General features: G+C 39.9%; 1 protein-coding gene across 2 annotated transcripts; it reads right to left on the minus strand.

Annotated features, from left to right (window-relative positions):
- Positions 1-1363: 1363 nt before the first annotated feature.
- Positions 1364-23957, minus strand: SKA3 (spindle and kinetochore associated complex subunit 3). 2 transcript variants are annotated; one of them, XM_060079845.1, is made up of 9 exons: positions 23762-23957; positions 20557-20618; positions 20289-20454; positions 16270-16669; positions 12816-12901; positions 6705-6790; positions 5041-5244; positions 3268-3398; positions 1364-1553 (listed from the first exon to the last, which is right to left on the minus strand). In XM_060079845.1, exons 1-8 carry the CDS (start codon positions 23862-23864, stop codon positions 3270-3272), a joined length of 1236 nt encoding a protein of 411 aa, XP_059935828.1. In that variant the 5' UTR covers positions 23865-23957; the 3' UTR covers positions 1364-1553; positions 3268-3269. The 2 variants fall into 2 exon arrangements, with proteins under 2 accessions (XP_059935828.1, XP_059935827.1); XM_060079844.1 differs by having other exon boundaries at positions 1364-2968.
- Positions 23958-23978: the final 21 nt, after the last annotated feature.

Below are 23978 nucleotides of genomic sequence, written 5' to 3' on the forward strand. Positions count from 1 at the left end.
ACGGCAGGAACACCGGAGCCCTCACCGGGAGTTTGGCCAGAGATGAGGATGAAGAGGACCATGAGATGCTTCTGCCACAGGTGACGAGCGGGGGTGTGGTGGAGGATGGGGGGAGGGAACACAGCCCAGAGGCGCTCAGCAAGATCGGGGCTGGGAAACTGGACGTGGAAAGAGAAGTCCATCATTAAAGCCTCAATTTCCTCATCTGAAAAGTCGAAATGCTAGCACCTATTTGCTAAGAGTTACTTTTTAAGAATTAAATGGGTTAATGAATGTACTTAGAACCATGCCTAGCATAGTAAGACCTCAGTAAGTGTTTGATGTTATCACTGACCAATAAATATTTTAAGTTGGCAGGTACCAGTGTAATAATGAACAAGGCAAGCAAATGAGGTCCTTGTCCACATTGACCTTATGGTCCAGTGGGGCAATGAACATTAAATAAACGTACACTCAAATATTCTGTTAGAGATTCTACCAAGTACTATAAAGGGTGAGAATAGGGTGCCGACTGGGAAAATCGGTAAAATCTTTGATAAAATGACATTTAATCTGAGACCTGAAGCAGATGAAGCAGGACTGTTAAGAGCTTTACGTAACGAGAAAACAAGGAGTTTATGAATCATTTACCTGAAAGACTGGGGTTAGAGCTGGCCTCCAAGCTCTCCCACGTCTCCTGCTGGAACTTCCTGGCAGCTCCGCCTCCGGCCTCCCCCTCCGTGGCTCTGGGCGCACATCTCTGCACATCCAGGAAAACGTGCTGCTCTTCCTAGTAGCTCCCCAAAGTCCCAGAATTGGCTCTCTTGGATATGACGTGGGTCACGTGCCCAGTACCAACTGGTCAGGGACTGTGACCCTGCTTGGTTGGTCTTGGAACTGAGCTGAGTTCAGGGAAAATCGGAGCGTTTTCCTTTAAGGGGGTAGGAGTGGTGGGCAGACAAAAACGTCAAGTATCTACTGCATAAGGATGTGAGGGATAGTCAGCTGAGCAGAGTGGGTGCGAGAAGCCATCTGGGCAGAGGCAGTGCGTGTGAAGCCCAGGGCAGGAAGGAAGGGAAGGAGAGGAAAGGCCGGCTGCCGGCTGGAGCCCAGGTTTTGAGACAAGAGGGAGGGGCAGCTGAGGGTCCAGTCACAGGGGGTGGTCCTGGAGGCCACGTTGGGACCCTGGATTCATCTTGAGAGCAGTGGGAAGACACTGAAGGGTAACTTTTGAAGTTTGATAAGCCGGAAGCATCCTAGTTCTAGGGAACAGAAACTAAGATCACAGGAGGAGAGTGGTAAGGGCCAGGGAAAGAGAAATTCTGGTCAAACTGAATTGAGGGGCCATCACAGGACAGGTGGAGACACCCAGCAGACCATCGGAAATGATTAATGGAACGTTCTTTATTTCCCATCTTCAAAAACCTGGTTTCACTCACACCCCCTGTGGCTGCAGCACCATTTCTTTTCTCCCTTCTTGAGCAAAACTCATGAAAAGCGCCGTCTCAGTCCGTGATCTTTGCTTCCTCACCTCCGACCTTTCCAGTCCACTCCAGACGTCCGTCCGGAGCACTCTGTCAAGATTAAGCAGTGCTGTCAGTAACAGCAATTTTGCCAAGTCCGGTGGTAATTCTGTCTTGTCTTGGATTCTCAGCAATATTGATAGAATCGATCACTCGGCTTGAAATATTTCCTTCCTACTTCACCAGCTGCTTCTTCATCTCCTTTGCTAGATTTTTCTGCCTCTTTCCATCTTCTGAAACGGAACTCCAGGACTCAGCCCTGCGTGCACTTTGAATATATTCCCTCCCTCAAGCGATCTGTCCACTCTGTGGACTTAGGTACACAAAGCCGTGGTAAATAGTGTATAAAAGGCTGATATAATTTGGGAGTCACCATCGTATACAAGGCTGACCAGAGCTTACCTGGAAAAATAAAACTAAATATCTTGAATTTTACATTGTACCAATATTTAGCAAAAATTATTACACAGTAGTTCCTAGAACAAAGAATAAATTTTTTTTGTTTTAGTGGCAATTTTCTGACAAAACAAAGATTCACAATGTGACAGGTCTTCACATTTGACTTTCAAGGCCCAACCATAAAAGAGGATAATCTTTGCTGCATCAACTTTACTTAGACCGGAAGGATCTTGGGCTCCATGGACAGGGCAGCCTGGAGCTCTCAGACAGCTCTAGAGGCACAGCAGACAGTCCAGAGATGAGCACCTGGCCAGGAGTCCTAGGACCCTCCAGAGTGAGGCTCAGGCTCTGTTGGGCTGCCGAGCTGGAAGGGGACCTGGAGAGGTTGCAGCCATGTGCTGGTAACAGGTGATTTGAAAGGATGAAACTGACAAGTAAAAACAAAACATCTGTCCTGACAGCAGGCACGTGTCTAATTCCAAATGTCCGAGACACCTACTTCAGTATAGTTACCTAGGCCTGTAAATTCCTCTCTCCCTAAATTAATTTAAGCTGTCATTTGTAAACAACAGTGCCTTAAAAGAGCATTGTTGAAATAAAAGGTGTAAAAGACTTGGGATAGTCATGAGAGGACACAGAAGGGCGGGCAGAGCTAGACCCAAGGAAGAAGCCCAGGTCCAGCAACAACTGTCTAGTAGCCCAAGAAGACTGAAAGTGGCCTTATCTGAGTAGCAAACAGTAACGTTTAAATTTCAAAAATTATTTATCCTGCTTCCTAGTATTACTTAAACCATACTCTTCCATTAGGCAGGGTAAATTTGAAATCAGTGAAATAGTAATGATCTTTCAAAACTGAGTAACTGAACTACATGTCAACAAGACTGAGGTTAGACTAAATCAAACTTAATAAAAAGCATTTTATGACATCAGTGTCCATGCTCATCTTTAATATGAGTTGGATTTTCAGAAGGGGAAAGATGTCGGGGAATGTGAAAAACAAAGAGCAGATTTGCTTTCATCTCATTCTGTTCAGTTTCTATAATGGAAGGATGGATCCACTACAATTTCTGTAGAAAGATACAAATAGAAAATATCAATTAGGTATAACCAGTAGCCTTCAACGAAACAAATGACACGACACCGAAGCCATCTATTTTTACACTCATAATATGGTTGGGAGTAGATTCCCAGTGACATTGTAAAACATGGTAGTGTGGGAGCCTGAGATGCAGGGATCATGAATTCTGGACCAAAAGAGAGATGGGCTGTTACCTAGCTGGTGGATGTCAATTACAAGTGTGTATTAACATTCCAGTGTTCTCCTCAGATAACAAACCTAGTCCCTTTAGGATGGGAACATACTCACTTTCACCAGTTTTCTCTGTTGCCAGCATCTCGGACGTGCTGTCCTTCACATCGAGGAAGGAACACTTTGCTGGATGGCACTTCTCTAACTGCTACCGGAGTAGCTAGGTTTGAGTTGTATTTTGATAAAATCTAAAAGAAAGCAAACTCCTTTCACCAAGTCATATGAACAACATAATATAAATTTCGAAGCTGTTATAAAACATTCAAGAAAAACCAAGGAAAATTTGAAGATCTGGGTTATTTAAAACAGTCAGAATATTTAGCAGCACAGACGTTCAATGGCCCAGAGATGGAGATATCAGAAGTTTAACTTGGGTGTAGCGGGGATTTCTAAAACTTCTAAATGTACTGCTGGGTTAACGGAAGCAAGCAGCAGTGCATCCCTGAGAGCAAATCAGGCCTTTGCAAAGACGTTAGGGAAATCTGTATAGGAAAGAGGTGAAATAAATGCTCAAAAGAAAGATCATCAGCTATAAAGATAATAAAAACAAGAATCTGAAATATCAACTATGATTTTTTTGTGTGTGTGATACGCAGGCCTCTCACTGTTGTGGCCTCTCCCATTGCGGAGCACAGGCTCCAGACGCGAAGGCTCAGCGGCCATGGCTCACGGGCCTAGCTGCTCCGTGTCATGTGGGATCTTCCCGGACTGGGGCACGAACCCGTGTCCCCTGCATCGGCAGGCGGACTCTCAACCACTGCGCCACCAGGGAAGCCCTTCAACTATGATTTTTTCACAAAGAGGTAATACATTAAATGCAAGGTTTCCCTCCTTTAACACAGAAATGAAGAGAGAAGGATCACTATGGCAAACTGGAAACTGTATATAATGCCTATAGACAGAAGATGCTCCTTTCTCCCTCAGTTTATTATAGGGCCAAGAATGCAGAAAAGACAGAGAAAGAAGGATAGCAAATACTTTACTGATATCTTAGTATGAGTCCCTTCCAATGGCTTTTGGGTATTTCCCCAAGTAGCTTTATCCTTCTCCATAAGCTAGGAAGGTCTCTAGAATGGTTATTAAGAATTCCATTTGCTTAAGCAATAACTCCCCAACACCGTAACTTTTATCAAGAGGGGATGCTCAAAGAATCAGGCTGGTGGTTATTTAGTAGAGTCAGTAGTTGCTATAAACCAGTAACAGACTACTGGTAAATTATGTTGTACTAAAGAATCAAATATTCTGTGGGAATTCCCTGGCGTTCCACTGGTTAGGACTCGGCGCTTTCAATGCTGGGGCCTTGGTTCAATCCCTTGTCAGGGAACTAAGATCCCACCAACCTCACGGTGGCCAAAAAAAAAAAAAAACCCCAAAAGAATCAGATATTCTAATATATTTAAACAAATGTTTCTCAAACTGAGGCCCAAGACATCTCAAGTTCAAGAAACAGTGATACAATTTATTCATGATACTCCAACTCTGGAAAACTGGAGGGTAAATGACATTTCTGACTTTGCTAGAAACACCAATGGAAACAATGGTCACCATGGTGATCACATTTGAACAATGATTAGAAAATATTATAAGAATACATTTCAGAACATGAAGTTAAAGAGAAAATGCCTCATGAGGGAACAAAGGCATGATGACATCACTAGCTTGTGCTCAGCTCTGAAGAGCCTTAGCCAGGTGGTCTTAGACAGGCTTAACAGCCCAGAATTTAGATTTAGATCCAAACGAGCACATTAGCCCAATGATAAATAACACAGTTAAATATCATTTTCAGGTATTTTCACAGAAAACAAACAAACAATAGCCTAGAAAAATAACCTGGCGAATATCTTCTGGAATTGTAGTTACTTCTGGAGGTGTAGGTGTTCTGAGCAGATTCTCATAAGAAGAAATCGTAGGAGAAGAGGGATCCGCAAAATTCTCAAAGCACTCGTCTGAATTTAAAACTAATGATGTACTGTCTTTCATTTCCAAGTCATTTGATGAACTATTTGTTTTTGATAATGGATAATTTGTGGATACCTATAGAATAAAAAGAAATAATTAAATTATGGTGGTATAAAGTAATATAGTAAATAAAAATTGTTAGTCAATTGTTAGTTCTGTTGTGATCTCTAAGTAGGCCCCAAAATGACCCCCTCTTCCCTGACCGAGAACTAAATAAAATCAAGGACACAAAGAAATGGCATGTGGAGGAAAAAGTACCATCGTCATTATTGACGGCTGAGCAAGAGCTTCATGTGAAATCTAAATAGGCCTGTTGGCTGAACCCCAGATTTAGACGGATTCACCACCCAGACTCAGGCAACACTATCCTGGGCCAGGTAAGAGTCGTAGGAGGATGAGCTATGCCCTCACTGCTGCCAGGGAGAAAGCCCATTCATGCCAACCCGCCCCGTCTCCCTAGGGCAGAGTCAGCAATGAGGCCAGGAACATAAGCAGTGGATTACCACAAGTCGCATGGTGCTATTTAAATTTAATGATACATTAATAAAATTAAAAAAACTGAAAATTAGCACCTCGGATGCACTAGCCACATTTTACCTGCTCAGCAGCTAGCTACCACACTGGAGAGCACAGATTACAGAACATTTCCATCACTGCTGGAAGATCCACTGGACGGCCCAATCTACCATATTGGTTGTCTTAAGTGTTCATACCAACTTTAAACAGGGATGAGGTTCTGATTACACTGTAAATTTGTTCAATGGGAAAAATTTGGAAAAAAAGGCATAAAAATCACCCATAGATAACCACTTTCTGGTGTGTTTCTATCCATTCTTATTCCTTAAAATAAAATACATGTGTATGTGTGTCTATACATACACATACATATCGTTTTTCATATCGTTAAATATTTCTTGAAGACATTTTTTCTACATGTTCTATCTGTTTTCAAAACATCCTAGTCACATGACACTGGCTCTTACCGCTTTACCGTAATACATTTTGCTTTCCGTTTATCATTTGACATTTAGTTTGTTCCCATATTCTGCTCTTATAAATAATGCTATTCTTCCCTCTATACCTTCATGGTTATAAATCCTTGTCCCAATGTGCCTTAGAATAAATTCTGGTTAAACGGTATGGAAAAATTTTAAAGCTCTTGGTATTTGCTGCCCGAATGACCCTCCGGAAACACTGTAAATATACTCCTAAAGGATACAACAGTCTACGTTTTTTTTTTTTTCTTTGCGGTACGCGGGCCTCTCACTGCTGTGGCCTCTCCCGTTGCGGAGCACAGGCTCCGGACGTACAACCTCAGCGGCCATGGCTCACGGGCCCAGCCGCTCCACGGCATGTGGGATCCTCCCGGACCGGGGCACGAACCCGTGTCCCCTGCATCGGCAGGCGGACTCTCAACCACTGCGCCACCAGGGAAGCCCCAGTCTACGTTTTTTAAACAGACTGTTTGAGTCTGGAAATAGTGTATCGGATTCACTAGGGAAAAGATTAGCACTTTCAATTTTATGGAAGTTTACCAAAGCTGTGCTGTTCTTTGTAGAAGGGATTTTCAAACCAGGAGTGCAGAATGTAGGTGCCACGGGAGAATGTGTATGCTCGGCATCTAGAAGACACATACAATGGCATGAAATACATATTTGAAAATAAGTTTGAAATAAAGATTTTAACTTTTATATTATAATCTTTGTCAGTTTAATTTGTGCACTTTATTTTTAATAACTTAAGAAATTATAACTCTTGTGTACTTGACTGGACACGAAAAAAAACCTGTCATATTCACAATCTAATTATCATTAGCCCTAATAAAAGTTCAGCAGGGTTGCAAGTTGCAAATACAATACACAAAAATGAAGTTCTAGTATAAGATCAACAAACAATAAAAAATATATTTGAAAAAGAATATTTTTCACAATAGCAACAAAAAAGATAAGATACCTACATATAAATCTGTTAAAAGCTGTGTAAGACCTTTATGGGAAAACCAAATTCCTGAAGAAAAAAAAGGAGGAGGAAGAGGGCAAGGAAGGCCACTTGCCCTCCAAGATATAAGGACTTCCTCTAAAGCTGTAGTAACTAAAAGCAGTGTAACACTAGCCAAGGATGGAAGAACTGGCTATTGGAACAGAAGAGAGAACCCAGAAACAAGAACATGTGTATATGGACATTTGCTATCTGTAACAAAGTATGCAAGCACCCTAAAAATACCAAAGAGAAAAAGTAAACATGTTAGCAAAATGATCAAACTGGCAAAAGTTTATTAAGTCTAATCATCAAGTGCTGAAAAAGATGGAGAAACAGGAACTCAAACACTGTTGGTGAGAATAAACCACAATAGCCACTCTACAGTGGCAATTTAGCATTTTCTAGAATAAGTAAAGATGTGCATCCCCTTTGATTTAGAAATTCTACTCCAAGATGTGAGAGACATGTGTCCAAAGGACAATTTAACTAGAGCACTGCCTGTAATAGTAAACAAAAAAAACAAACAAAAAAACCAATTTAACTATCCCTTAAGAAACAAATGAATAGGGACTTCCCTGGTGGCAGAGTGGTTAAGAATCTGCCTGCCAATGCAGGGGACACAGGTTCAAGCCCTGGTCTGGGAAGATCCCACATGCCACAGAGCAACTAAGCCCATGTGCCAGAACTACTAAGCCTGTGCTCTAGAGCCCGTGAGCCACAACTACTGAGCCTGCATGCCACAACTATTTAAGCCCACGTGCCTAGAGCCTGTGCTCCACAACAAGAGAAGCCACCGCAATGAGAAGCCCGCACACCACAACGAAGAGTAGCCCCCGCTCGCTGCAACTAGAGGAAGCCCACACACAGCAATGAAGACCCAATGCAGCCAAAAATAAATCAATAAAATTATAAAAACAAAAAAACAACACAAAACAGAAAACCAAGGAGGCTGAAGAATAACATTCTAAAATATATCTTACAGGAATCTGAGGAAAAAAATCGAGGAATTAGGAGAGAAGTAATATTATTAAAGAGGTAATATCAGAGAATTTTCCAGAATTAAGGACATGAGTCCTTAGCTTGAAAAATCATGGCTTCACAGGCGAATTGTATCAAACATTTAGAGAAGAGCTAACACCTAGCCTTCTCAAACTCTTCCAAAATATAGCAGAGGGAGGAACACTCCCAAACTCATTCTACGAGGCCACCTTCACCCTGATACAAAAACCAGACAAAGATGTCACAAAGAAAGAAAACTACAGGCCAATATCACTAATGAACATAGATGCAAAAATCCTCAACAAAATACTAGCAAATAGAATCCAACAGCACATTAAAAGGATCATACACCATGATCAAGTGGGGTTTATCCCAGGAATGCAAGGATTCTTCAATATATGCAAATCAATCAATGTGATACACCATATTAACAAATTGAAGGAGAAAAACCATATGATCATCTCAATAGATGCAGAGAAAGCTTTCGACAAAATTCAACACCCATTTATGATAGAAACCCTCCAAAAAGTAGGCATAGAGGGAACTTACCTCAACATAATAAAAGCCATATATGACAAACCCACAGCCAACATCGTCGCCAATGGTGAAAAACTGAAACCATTTCTACTAAGATCAGGAACAAGACAAGGTTGCCCACTCTCACCACTATTATTCAACATAGTTTTGGAAGTTTTAGCCACAGCAATTAGAGAAGAAAAACAAACAGAAGGAATCCAAATTGGAAAAGAAAAAGTAAACCTGTCACTGTTTGCAGATGACGTGATACTATACGTAGAGAATCCTGAAGATGCTACCAGAAAACTACTAGAGCTAATCAATGAGTTTGGTAAAGTAGGATACAAAATTAATGCACAGAAATCTCTCGCATTCTTACACACTAATGATGAAAAATCTGAAAGTGAAATTAAGAAAACACAACCGGGCTTCCCTGGTGGCGCAGTGGTTGAGAGTCTGCCTGCCAATGCAGGGGACACGGGTTCGTGCCCCAGTCCGGGAAGATCCCACATGCCGCAGAGTGGCTGGGCCTGTGAGCCATGGCCACTGAGCCTGCGTGTCTGGAGCCTGTGCTCCGCAACGGGAGAGTCCACAACAGTGAGAGGCCCGCGTACTGCAAAAAAAAAAAAAAAAAAAAAAAGAAAACACTCCCATTTACCACTGCAACAAAAAGAAGAAAATACCTAGGAATAAACCTACCTAAGGAGACAAAAGACCTGTATGCAGAAAATTATAAGACACTGATGAAAGAAATTGAAGATGATACAGATAGACGGAGAGATATACCATGTTCTTGGATTGCAAGAATCAACATTGTGAAAATGACTCTACTACCCAAAGCAATCTACAGATTCAATGCAATCCCTATCAAACTACCACTGGCATTTTTCACAGAACTAGAACAAAAAATTTCACAATTTGTATGGAAACACAAAAGACCCCAAATAGCCAAAGCAATCTTGAGAAAGAAAAACGGAGCTGGACGAATCAGGCTCCCTGACTTCAGACTATACTACAAAGCTACAGTAATCAAGAGAGTATGGTACTGGCACAAAACAGAAATATAGATCAATGGAACAGGATACAAAGCCCAGAGATAAACCCACGCACATGTGGTCACCTTATTTTTGATAAAGGAGGCAGGAATATACAATGGAGAAAAGACAGTCTCTTCAATAAGTGGTGCTGGGAAAACTGGACAGCTACATGTAAAAGAATGAAATTAGAACACTCCCTAACACCATACACAAAAATAAACTCAAAATGGATTGAAGACCTAAATGTAGGCCAGACACAATCAAACTTTTAGAGGAAAACATAGGCAGAATACTCTATGACATAAATCACAGCAAGATCCTTTTTGACCCACCTCCTAGAGAAATGGAAATAAAGACAAAAATAGACAAATGGGACCTAACGAAACTTAAAAGCTTTTGTACAGCAAAGGAAACCATAAACAAGGCGAAAAGACAACCCTTAGAATGGGAGAAAATATTTGCAAATGAAGCAACTGACAAAGGATTAATCTCCAAAATTTACAAGCAGCTCATGCAGCTCAATATCAAAAAAACAACCCAATCCAAAAATGGGCAGAAGACCTAAACAAACATTTCTCCAAAGAAGATATACAGATTGCCAACAAACACATGAAAGAATACTCAACATCATTAATCATTAGAGAAATGCAAATCAAAACTACAATGAGATATCATCTCAAACCAGTCAGAATGGCCATCATCAAAAAATCTACAAACAGTAAATGCTGGAAAGCGTGCGGAGAGGCGGGAACCCTCTTGCACTGTTGGTGGGAATGTAAATTGATAAAGCCACTATGGAGCACAGTATGGAGGTTCCTTAAAAAACTAAAAATAGAACTACCAGACAACCCAGTAGTCTTACTACTGGGCATATATATACCCTGAGAAAACCATAATTCAAAAAGAGTCGTGTACCACAATGTTCACTGAAGCTCTGTTTACAACAGCCAGGACACGGAAGAAACCTAAGTGTCCACTGACAGATGAATGGATAAAGAAGATGTGGCACATATATACTATGGAATATTACTCAGCCATAAAAAGAAACGAAATTGAGTTATTTGTAGTGAGGTGGATCGACCTAGAGTCTGTCATACAGAGTAAAGTAAGTCAGAAAGAGAAAAACAAATACCGTATGCTAACACATATATATGGAATCTAAAAAAAAAAAAAAGTCATGAAGAATCTAGGGGCAGGATGGGAATAAAGACGCAGACCTAGTAGAGAATGGACTTGAGGACACGGGGAGTGGGAAGGGTAAGCTGGGACGAAGTGCGAGAGTGGCATGTACATATATACACTACCAAATGTAAAATAGATAGCTAGTGGGAAGCAGCCGCATAGCACAAGGAGATCAGCTCGGTGTTTTGTGACCACCTAGAGGGGTGGGATAGGGAGGGTGGGAGTGAGGGAGACACAAGAGGGAAGAGATATGGGGATATGTGTGTATGTATAGCTGATTCACTTGTTATAAAGCAGAAACTAACACACCATTGTAAAGCAAGTATACTCCAATAAAGATGTTAAAAAAAAAAGAAAAATCATACTAAATTCTAAACATAATACATAAAAATCTTATAGACTACCAGGGAAAAAAGACAGATTTTCCACAAAAGAAAGCTAATCAGACCAATAGCACTCTGCTCACCAGCAGCTCACCAGGTCACAATGGAATACTTTCTTTAAAACGTTCAAGAAAAATAAGCTGTCAATCTAGTCGTCTATATCCAACTAAATTATCATTCAAGAATGAGCAACGACATTGTAAATCAACTATACTTCAATAAAAATTTTAAAATAATAACATAAATGATAGCACAGGGGGGGAAAAAAAAAGAATGAGTGACACAAAAAAAGGGAAATCTAAACCCAGAAGGAATGAGTGGGATAAAAGAAGCAATGGTAAACAAATTACTAAATTTTAGTAAGTAGAGACTATAAAAGCTGTAATAATCACAATTTCGTGCCATAAAAATAGGGTCAAACTAAATACAGTAGAAACTCTATTAACAAGCCTCCACTTAACCAAATTACTAATGGGTAAATGACAAAGGAGAATATCTTTAGGCCTTCTGAAATGGGATGGATTTTCTAAAGAACAGCTTACCAACTAATATCCTTTAATATACCATCAGCAGTATATTTCATGGAAGGAACAGAATGCTTACGTTTCAAACCTGTTTATGCTAGCAATATTTGTTAATTTAATAACAAGTCAGTGCAAATAGCACAAAAAAAGAATTTTTCTGAAAACATGTCCAAAACTTTGGAAAGACCTGATAGACAAGTTACTTTAAAAAATTTTCCAATAAATTTGGTATAGACCAGATGATTATAAATAATTATTCAGAGAAATCATAAAACTCTAGGATTTTTCATTTTATATTATGTGAAAACCAGAGTTTTCATGTTTGCTGGGACAAATATGAAAACACTACATGAATATGATTTTAAGTTTTTGTACTATTAAAAAAACCCAAAATTTGAAACGGTAGCTGATGTATTCTGGGAGTGGTTTACATAAGGAAGATAATGTAGAAATCTAATCAATAGGCTGAAGCTAAACTAAAACAAAAAAAGGTATTATTGGCTCTACATCAAAAGATTGGTGAATGGGGCTTCCCTGGTGGTGCAGTGGTTGAGAGTCCACCTGCTGATGCAGGGGACGCGGGTTCGTGCCCCGGTCTGGGAAGATCCCACAAGCTGTGGAGCGGCTGGGCCCGTGAGCCATGGCCGCTGAGCCTGCACGTCCGGAGCCTGTGCTTCGCAATGGGAGAGGCCACAGCAGTGAGAGGCCCGCGTACCGCAAAAAAAAAAAAGATTGGTGAATGAATATATATTTATATGTTTTAAGTTAAAATGTTAAAAACAAACAAACAAGCTGAAAAATACTGAATACAATCAGGAAGAGTATGAAAAGCATTCCAGAAAATTATATTTCTCTTGTATGAAATCATGCTGAACCTGAATGCAATGGCACTTCCTATAATTCAGTATTATGAACTGAAAAGATGCAGAAGGCTGTTAGAATGTCTAAGGTGATAGAAACTTTTTTTTGTACAAAGATAGTCTGAAAAGAGTACAGCTGAGAAGTAACTTGATTTTCACACTTACCATTTTTTTCCAATGGCTGGGTTATGGGGCCAGGAGTGGCAAAGATATTATTGTTGGTCACTGGTTCTGTTTCTATGGCCCCCTTACTGGCGTGATTCATAAGGAAATAATAAGGTAAAAAAAAAAGTGAATATTTAACCTCTGGAAAAAAATTTAATCTTACTATATACCATCAAGTCTGGACAAATATTCAGTTATGTTTTATGGAACAGTAGTCCCACGGAACAAATTGTTTTTTTGTTTTTAAATGTATATCCATGCCTCAAACAAAGGTTAAGAACCATTTTGTATTGACAGTTTTGACTTAGAAGTGGGTTCAAAGTTTTTAATGTAGGGACATCCCTGGTGGTCCAGTGGTTGGGACTCTGCACTTCCTCTACAGAGGGGCACAGGTTCAGTCCCTGGTCAGAGAACTAGGATCCAACATGCCGTGTGGCCAGAAAAACCCAAAAAAACCTCTGATTTAAAGGAAAGCTATGAGTTCAACTCATTAGTTCAAACATAGGAATTGTATAGCTCATGGCTTCAAAAATCATAAAGTGGAATTTTATACCAGTATACAGATAGAGATTAAGAACATTTTTTTAGACTAAGAAGACTGATCCTGCTATCTTAAGGTAGTTCTAGCCAATTACCCAGATGTCTGAAATACAGTTATAAATAAGAATATCACTGAATACTAGAAGATGGTTCAATTAACCAACTGTCCTAGTATAATTTACTGATAATCTTTACTTCAAAAACACCTTCAGTATATATTAAGTTATTATGTAAATTAGAGGCTGTCTCTGGGCTATTCTGTTCCTGCAATAGATCCATTCTGTCACAATTTTATACTGCTTTACTTGCTGTAGCTTTATATATTTTAATAACCAGTAGGTTAAGTCCCCTCATTACTGTTATTTTTCATTATTTTCTTAGTTATCCTTACTTTTTATTCTTCCAAATAATTTTAGAAAAATTCTGTCAAATATCCCTCACTTTCTACCTTAAAAAAATCCCAAGGAGGTTTTATTGTAATTGTATGATATCCATAAATTAAGTTGATATGATTGAACATCTTAATAATATTCAGTCATTCTATTCAGGAATATGGTCTATTTTTTCATCCTAATTTTCCCTTTATATAACTCAGAAATATTTAATGGTTTTATTCATATAGGTCTTTCACATACAATTGGCATGAGTATTTTACCTTTCTGTTTCATATCTGAATGATTTCCCCCCCTGTATTTACCAATTAGTTATTAATAAAATATAGGAAAGCATATTACTTTAAATAGTTATAACTATATAAAATATATCTTATCAATATATCAGCTTCTTTCTTGAACTTTTATTATTTCTATAAATTTTAGATGTGACTTTCTCGAGTTGCCCAGGCACAAAACATGGCCTAGAAATACATCAGAGTAATACTTATTTCTGTTTCCTATCTCATTACATTGGCCAGAACATCAAGAATGACATTAAAAAAAAATGTTTAATGGTGGTAACAGATAGCTTCACTATTAAGTTAGATATTCATATTATTATGTTAATGAAGTATCTTTCCACTTAGAATTTGACCAGTTTAAATGAAGAACAGGTGTCAAATTTCATAAAATTCCTTACTGAGGAATAATAATAGGATAATCTATTGAGACTATCCTAGTTTTTAATTAATTTTATTTTTGGCTGCGTTGAGTCTTTGTTGCTGCGCACGGGCCTTTCCAGTTGCGGCGAGCAGGGGCTACTCTTCGTTGTGGTGCATGTGCTTTTCATTGTGGTGGCTTCTCTTGTTGCAGAGCACGGGCTCTAGGTGCACAGGCTTCAGTAGTTGTGGCTCACGGGCTCAGTAGTGGTGGTGCATGCAAGAGCTTAGTTGCTCCACGGCATGTGGGATCTTCCCGGACCAGGGCTCGAATGCGTGTCCCCTGCACTGGCAGGTGGTTTCTTAACCACTGCACCACCAGGTTAAGTCCTCTACTTTTTTTTCTTGTTGAATCATAGAAATGGTGTATTTTATGAGTTCCCAAATATTAAACTATCTTTGCATTCCTGGGATAAGCTTAACGTGGAAGTTATGCATTATAGTTTTACTCTTCTGTAGAACACAATTTATGAGTTTTTTTTTTTTTTTTTTTTTTTTGCAGTACATGGGCCTCTCACCGTTGTGGCCTCTCCCGTTGCGGAGCACAGGCTCCGGACGCGCAGGCTCAGTGGCCATGGCTCACGGGCCCAGCCGCTCTGCGGCATGTGGGATCTTCCCAGACCGGGGCATGAACCCGCGTCCCCTGCATCGGCAGGCGGACTCTCAACCACTGCGCCACCAGGGAAGCCCTAATTTATGAGTATTTTAATTGGGATTTTAACATGTATAGTATTATACCCTATAGTATTTCTAATAGCTTGAAAAGTAAAAAATATAGCCCATAGTTCCTAATTTTGCCATTTGCATTAATGTTTAAATAAAAACCAATTCTTCAACATATCAGTTTTACCCTTCTGAAAATATTTTGTAATGACATTTTATCTTTAGTGTTTACTCCCTTCAGTTTTCCCCACAATTGTGGGGTTTTTTTCTGACACTTTGAGTTGAATGTTTATTTTCCTTCTTTAATAACTACAGTTCTTAAAGGTATGGATTTATATGTGGTACTGTGATGTGCAGTATTTTCATTTTCATTGTAACTAATTAATTACCACTTCCATACTAATCACTCCCCATCTCTTTAGTCTAGCATGGAATTCATCACTGCGCTTCAAATTCATATTAAAATACCTAAGCTTCAGAGCACCTCAAAACCAACATGTAAGGAAACTCATCAGCTTTACTGCAACCCAAGCTGCAGGTATTCCTATTTTAGTTCCCTAGCATCACTTCAGGCAACAAAACAGAAATCTGTGATTTACCCAAGATCCTCTTCTGTTCCCAAGTCTCCATACCAAATCAGTCATACGTTTTTTTGTTTTTTCTTTTTTGCGGTACACGGGCCTCTCACCGTTGTGGCCTCTCCCGTTGCGGAGCACAGGCTCCGGACGCACAGGCTCAGTGGCCATGGCTCACGGGCCCAGCCGCTCTGTGGCATGTGAGATCTTCCTGGACCGGGGCACGAACTCGTGTCCCTTGCATCGGCAGGTGGACTCTCAAACACTGAGCCACCAGGGAAGCCCGCCCGGGTCATAAGTTTTTAATAATTTTACTTTTATTTTCTCCCTTCTTCTCTATCCTACCATATACCATCTGTTTTCAGGCTCTTACCATTCCTTCTATATCTTATAACCTGAGGAAACTAATAGCTCACACTTCACTGATGGAATTGGTGATTCAGAGAAGTTTGAAGTATGAAGTATCTGAAAATCTCTGAAGGAAAGATATTGTCTGAAACATATTTCTTCTAGGGAAAAAAATCAATAAATACAAAAGATTTAGAAAGTTAGATAAAATGCTCCTTTTAAGAAAGCTGCTTACCTGTTATTCTTCACATTTTTAAGTCCCATTGTATAATCTTCATTTAAACACACAGTATATTCAGAGATACCAAAGTGTTCTAATTTAGGAGTCACACACTCAAAATCATCCATCTTTAGTGCACATCTGGGAGTTTTTACTAGTGGCCGTTTGGAAAACGGAGTTAAAATTTTTGGCTCTTCCTTCTTGTTGTTTACTGCCTGGGGAGGGTTTGGCAGCACTTGGGATATGATGTACCGCTCAAGTCCAAAATCGGAAAGTTGTGGACTACGTGGAGGCTTCTCAGAAACAGAACTGCTTGGAGGAGCAGAATCTGACAAATCACCCTTCTCATCAGGCTTCTCAGGATTTTCCTGTTTATTGGACTCTGGTTTAGAGTCAATGACTTCTTGCTCATCCACTGGGAGGAAAAATCAAGGTCATATTCTGGTCAAACATCAGACTAGAAAATGTCATATACTAAAACCACATAAAACAGCTCCATTTGAAATGTCCCAAATCAGCAAAGGTCCTGACTCTCTCCTTATTTTCTAAGGTTTTATTTCAATTGTCCCCTTAAATTTCTGACATGTACCGCCTTGTCCACCCATATCTCATCTAGGGGATACATTAGAGAAGGGGAGTAAACTAAAATGTTAAAAGATGAAAAAACAATACTCACAAATAAAAGTGTAATTTCCTTACTTTCTCAGTTAATGTGATTTACCAGTCTTTCTTAACATATTATGAAACTATCTTATCATGTAATGACATTTAATTACAGTGTGGAGTTAACTACAATCTAGATTTAACACAAAGTAAAATAATATTATTTTAGATTTCTCAATTACAGATGGCCTAAGGTAAAAAGGAAAGACTGTTACACAAATATAAATTTTTAACCTAAGTCAGTCTGGAACACCTGTATCAAAAACCTAGTTGAGAGAAATCAGAGGAGAAATTAGTGAGACAAGTAGTTTATCAATCTTTAATAGGTTATATCTGACTCCAGACCCCCATATGCTGAACCACTACGCTGTACATTTCAGACTAAATAACTTTACTAACAACTATACTTCTTCCCACAGTCCTCTGCCATTTCCTGGGTACACCACTGGTTAATAAGTTTGGTGTGGAACTTAGGTTGGATCCAGGATAGCACTTACAATGCCAAGAAAGAGTTCAAGAAGGAGAAATACGTTTTTGGTGTGAGAGACAACAGAAAGTGAAAGAGGATACGTAGAAAGAAGGTAAGTGGATTTGGTCAGGATTTGGGCAGAGATTAATTTAACAAATGATAGGGCTTCGGTGAGACAGTGAGACAGCAAGGTATAAAGGTATAAAGTAGAGAATGGAATGGTGGAAGAAAATACAGAATGACAAATATAAAATGTGTATTAAAGAAATGTAGTATGAAGTAGAGAAGGAAAATTAACCAGTAATTGGAAAGGGCTGATGGAAAGAAGAGACAGGAGAGGGTGAGATGAAGGAAGAGAAACTAAAATGTATTTAGAATCCGCAATGGGATAGGCATTTTTTTTTTTTTTTTTTTTTTTTTTGCAGTACGCGGGCCTCTCACTGTTGTGGCTTCTCCCGTTGCGGAGCACAGGCTCCGGACGCGCAGGCTCTGGACGCGCAGGCTCAGCGGCCATGGCTCACGGGCCTAGCCGCTCAGCGGCATGTGGGATCCTCCCAGACCGGGGCACGAACCCGTGTCCCCTGCATCGGCAGGCGGACTGTCAACCACTGCGCCACCAGGGAAGCCCAGGATAAGCACTTTTATATTTAATTTTTACTCCATTTAATTTTCATATTAACTGCTCCAAGCACAAAAAAATCTTTGAATATTTTTTCCTCATTTAAAAAATAAAGGTACTTAACAACATTCTGGAGAACATTCAGCTGATAGAATTTAAAGAGCCAAGATCTGAACCCACATCTTTTGATTCTAAATGCTGCCATATGTTTAAGCATTCGGAGGCAGTTAATAAAGAGATTTGTTTTAGATGATTCTGAACAGATAACATTTGGTTGCTAAATGAAATATTAATTGTAACAAACACACATATTTATTGAAAGAAATGGGAAATAAAATTTTCGAAAATTTCCTGTTTGTTGCATCCTTTTTAAGAAAATACCGGGAAGGGACTTCCCTGGTTGGTCCAGTGGCTAAGACTCTGTGCTCCCAGTGCAGGGGGCCCGGGTTTGATCCCGGGTCAGGAAGCTAGATCCCACACGCTGCAACTAAGACCAACGCAGCCAAATAAATAAATAAATAAATAAATATTAAAAAGAAAATACTTATACTTTTTTATTTTTTAGGAGTCATTACAGATTGAAGGAAGTGAAGGATTGAAGGAGGTACACACTTTTTCTATGAAGATATTACTTTCCTTGTTTTGATTGGCAACCGAAATGAACTAGGATAGGATATTGTTTTTTTGTGCATGATAAGCCACGACATGTTAAACGTGAAGGATGCACCATTAAAAAAAAAAGTTATGGGCTTCCCTGGTGGCGCAGTGGTTGAGAGTCCGCCTGCCGATGCAGGGGACACGGGTTCGTGCCCCGATCCCGGAAGATCCCACATGCCGCGGAGCGGCTGGGCCCGCGAGCCATGGCCGCGGAGCCTGTGTGTCCGGAGCCTGTGCTCCGCAACGGGAGAGGCCACAGCAGTGAGAGGCCCGCGTACAGCAAAAAAAAAAAAAAAAAGTTATAAACTTTGATTTTGTGGCTTTTGGCCCTTGGAAGAGCTGCTGATTCAGAGCTGTTCTGGCACTGTGCTTTCTGTTAATTTTGAGAAATGTTATAAGAACTACCAAAAAACCTATTGTTGAATTTATTACAAGGCTGTCACTGATGAGTTTAATAAAATAAAGTTATCACCATTATTACTACCTCTTAGGAAGGTATTAGCACCTCTAGTTCACTAGTGAGGAAAAGCAATTTAGAGAAATTATCCAAGGTCACACACGTAGTAACTGGTGGAACCAGTTTCTGAGTAACCAAAGTCAACCTGTCCACACCAAAGTCAACTGAACTCTTTCCATTATACCATGCGGATTATTTAATACACCTTCATATATATCCTCAATATATACATATTTGTTGAATCTAATTAATGTTTTATTTATGTACAAAGACTCTCATAACAGAAATGAAGACACTGAAGCATATTGAAATTAGTTACTCACAATTATGGGTATAACAATAATAATAGTTAACAATGGGTGATTAGCATACGAGGTACTGTTCTAAGCAAATCTTATCTCATTTAATCCTTATACAGCCTCAGAGGTAGATACTATTAAACATATCTACTTTATAGGACTTCCCTGGTGGTCCAGTGGTTAGGACTCAGTGCTTTCACTGCCGTGGTCCTGGGCTCAGTTCCTGGGCTCAGTTCCTGGGCGGGGAACTAAGATACTGCAAGCCATGCGGCGCGGCCAAAACCAAAAAAAATTCTCTCATTTATAGATGAGAAAGTGAGGTACAAAGTTAAGTAACTGGTCAAAGATTAATACAGCTAGTAAGTGGTGAAATTAGAGATTTGAACTCAGGCAGTTTGACTCTAAATTCTAAACCATCATGCTATCCTACCCTTCATTAGAATTTTAGAACTAAAAAGGACTTTAAGAATTTATATAGCCCAAAATCTCTCATTCTATGGAAGAAGAAACCGAGAACGAGAAAAGTGAAATAGCATGCCTTAAGGTTGGTCTCTCAGCTGTTTACTGGCAGAGCTGACCAGAAACCAACTATCCTCAAGTCACATAGATTTATCTTGTACCCTTCTTTCATCTAGCATTGTGTTGGTTCTCATCCAGCATTTGCAAAGGAGAGCAAGAACTGTCTTTATGTTGCACCACTGATCGGCACTGCATCCAGAACACAGTGACTGCTGAATACATGATCAAGGGACTATCACATAATGGCAGAGTCAGAACTAGAAACAATGGCCAAGACTATAGTAGTCTTAATCATGCTGCCTTCTTTCTTTAATACTAAAACAAATACTATAAAATGCAAGTTATTCACACCTGAATTTTCCTTAGCACGTGGATTATATCCATACTTCTGGAAAAACTCTCTTATTTTCATGATATCCATTGAATTTTTTTTCATCAGTACTTTTGTTGCCTTTATGAAACCAATGCTTTCTTGACTTTCCAAGCTTGCTTCATCAAGAAGAATATTGACATCATCCTTTTATGAGGAAAGAAAGTACATTTTAACTTTTGACTAAGTCTAGTTAGTTTTTTAAAATTACCACATAAAAATGATAAATTAATATTGTAGGATTGATACCTTTAGAGTCCGGACTTCAGAATGAAGGTCATGTAAAACTCTCATTGGATAATCTTCAAAGTCTTCAATATGAATATTGAAAGAAAATAGTATAACAAGGAAAAGGAGGAAAAAGAAAGAAAATGTAATTTAGTATAGTTATTTAGAATTATAAAATCCTTGTAGATACTTATTTATAATTTATATCCTGTCATTTGCAAAGAAAAGTGTTAAGACTTTTCTTTAAAATTTTTATTAAACTATAACATACATACAGAAAAGTATAGAAATCATAAGTATATAGTTTGATGAACTTTCAAAGTGAACATACCTATGTAATCAGCACTCAGATCAGGGACTGGAGGAAGGAAGAGGGAATGTAGTCCTACTTAGCTGTTTTTCATTTATGGTGAGCACGTTTTGGTTCCTATTTTTAAAATCTTTGCCAGTGACAATGCTTTTCTTTTCTTCTAAAAGCCTTATTGTTTGGCCTTTTGCATTAATTAAATTAAATTAATTAATTTATTTATTTTTGGCTGCTTTGGGTCTTCGTTGCTGCACGCGGGCTTTCTCTAGTTGCGGCGAGCAGGGGCTACTCTTCATTGCGGTGTGCGGGCTTCTCATTGCAGTGGCTTCTCTTGTTGTGGAGCATGGGCTCTAGGCACGCGGGCTTCAGTAGTTGTGCCACGCGGGCTCAGGAGCTGCGGTGCTTGGGCTTAGTTGCTCCACAGCATGTAGGATCTTCTGGGACCAGGGCTCGAACCCGTGTCTCCGGCATTGGCAGGTGGATTCTTAACCACTGCACCACCAGGGAAGTCCTGGCCTTTTGCATTTAGAGCTACAATCCATCAGGAATTGATTTTTGTGTATGGCAAGAGGTAAGGATCAAGATCCATTCTTTTTTTTCCATATGAGTGTGCAATTGACCTGGCACTGAAAAGACATCCTTTACCCACTGTACCATCACCTTTCTTATTAATCAGTTTGTCATATACCTAACATAGAAGCCGTTTTTAAAAAGATTTCTCTTTTCTAAAATACGCCTCCTTTCAAGACTATCTCCTTCCACCTGTTAAAAGTTGACCAATTTTCACATGTGTAGAGATGTGGATGAACCTAGAGACTGTCATACAGAGTGAAGTAAGTCAGAAAGAGAAAAACAACTATCGTATATTAACGCATATATGTGTAATCTAGAAAAATGGTACAGATGAACTGGTTTGCAGGGCAGAAATAGACGCAGATGTAGAGAACAAACGTATGGACACCAAGGGGGGAAAGTGGGGGTGGGTTGTGGTGGTGGTGGGATGAATTGGGAGATTGGGATTGACATATATACACTAATATGTATAAAATGGATAACTAATAAGAACCTGCTGCATAAAAAAAAAGTTGACCAGTTTTCATTAGAAAAATGCAAATCAACAACACAATGATATTGTATTTCATACCACTAGAATGACTATAATTAAAAGACAGACAATAACAAATGTTGATGAGGATGTGGAGAAATTGCATCCCTCATTCATTGCTGGTGGAAATGTACAGTGGTGCACTTTGGTAAACAATTTGGTCGTTCCTCAAAAAGCAAAACACAGCTTTACCATATGACACAGCAATTCCACTTCTAAATGCATACCAAAGAGGACTGAAGACATTATGTTCACATAAAGCGTTGGCACACGAGTGTTTACAACAGCATTAGTCATAATAGCCAAAGTAGAAACGACCCAAATGTTCATCAACTGATGGATAAACAAAATGTGGTAAATCCATACAATGAAATATTATTCAGCAATAAAATGTAATGAAATACTGATACATGCTACCATGACAGGGATGAACCTTGCAACACTTCGCTAAGTGAAATGTCAGTCACAAAAGACTACAGATTGTACAATTCCATTTATAGGAGATGTCCGGAATAGGCAGATCTGGAGAGACAGAAAGCAGATCAGCGGCCGCATAAAGCAGTGCGGTAGGTGGGAGCAAGATTCCGGGCAGTGGCTGTCAACAGTGACCGGGGTTTGTTTCGGGGGGGTATGAAAATCTAAACTCGGTGTGATGATGGTTGCACACCTCTGTGAAGATACTGAAAACCACTGAATTGTATCCTTTAACATGGTGAATTTTATTAGATTCATAACTGATCATAGAAGGCGAATTTAGGGGATGTTCATTTTCTCTAATTATCACAATTCCATATTTTCTGTAATACATGCAGGCCAGGAACTGAAAAAATTATTCCAGCTTTTTCTTGTAAAACCAAAAGAAAAGAAAGAATGTGTGTAACCAGGCAATAGATTGGTAAGGAGGTAACTTAGCACAAGCTTTATGGAAAACTATTCAGCTATGTCTAAAAAAATCCAAAACCATTAATAGTTTTGTGTCTTATAGCGTTATCTCAACTACGTAAACAAAGTCAAGGCAACGCTAAAATTAAGGATGGTAGAAAAGCTACTGAACTATTAATAGCTGTGTCTTCTGACGGTGAAGTTATAGCAGACTTATTTTCTTCTTTCTACTTCTCTGTTACCTCAAATTTTTTTGCCGTGCACATAATATTGCTTTCACAGGCACAAGCATAAACATTTTTAAATGGCTGGAAAACTTATAATATAGTTAAAGGAAAATGAGTCTGCAGGGTGCGATATTTTAAGGCGGATTACAGTTATGACGCACAAAATAATCTCAAAATCTGCACTACTCTTGCAACAACTTCAAAAAGTCTCTTAATACAAACGTTAGTGGTGGAGAATTTTGCTTTACCTATATTTTAAAAAGCAGTACTGCGTATTAGCTTTCGTTTTGGCACTACAGTTTGTTGGGAAAAATACTGACACTGCAACTGTGGACCATCTGGGTGAGACTAAAGTCACCCTACATGTCAAGAACAGGGCTGAGCGGCTGCTGTTAGAAGAAACGTTTCATCTTCTCTTGGTCGTATTTTTCTTGATAAGCCCCCACTACGTGCACTTGAAAGCTCGTCGTGTGTAAATGAGCGCGTGCATCGCGAGCCCAGCCTGCCGGCTCGATTAGGGTTTCTAAGTGCGGCTGTTTCTCCGCCTCGCGTCCCTGGTGGGGCAGAGGCTGCGCGCAGCGCTGGGCGGGCCCGGGGGTGCCTGGGGCGAAGGGCGCCGCCGCCTCCCCCGGGAGGGCTCCTCACAGTCAGCCGCCTGTCGGTCGGCCAGTGCGCGCGCCAGCGTCCCTCACGCGGCTCACTCACCGCTGTCCTCTCCGTCCAGCGCTCGCTGCAGCCGGGCCGTCTCGCCGTCCAGGGTGACGGCCAGAGACCGCAGCTTCCCGCAAAAGCCCCGGATCAGATCCATGGACGAGACCCGCGCTCGTCCTCAGCGCCCGCGCACGTTTGAATCCCGGCGCCGGAAACGCCATTGGTTCCGCGACTCGCGCAAGGCCCTTCTCGCGAGAGCTGAAGCTTCGCG

Source organism: Mesoplodon densirostris, chromosome 17, assembly GCF_025265405.1.
Source record: "Mesoplodon densirostris isolate mMesDen1 chromosome 17, mMesDen1 primary haplotype, whole genome shotgun sequence".
Taxonomy (NCBI): domain Eukaryota; kingdom Metazoa; phylum Chordata; class Mammalia; order Artiodactyla; family Ziphiidae; genus Mesoplodon; species Mesoplodon densirostris.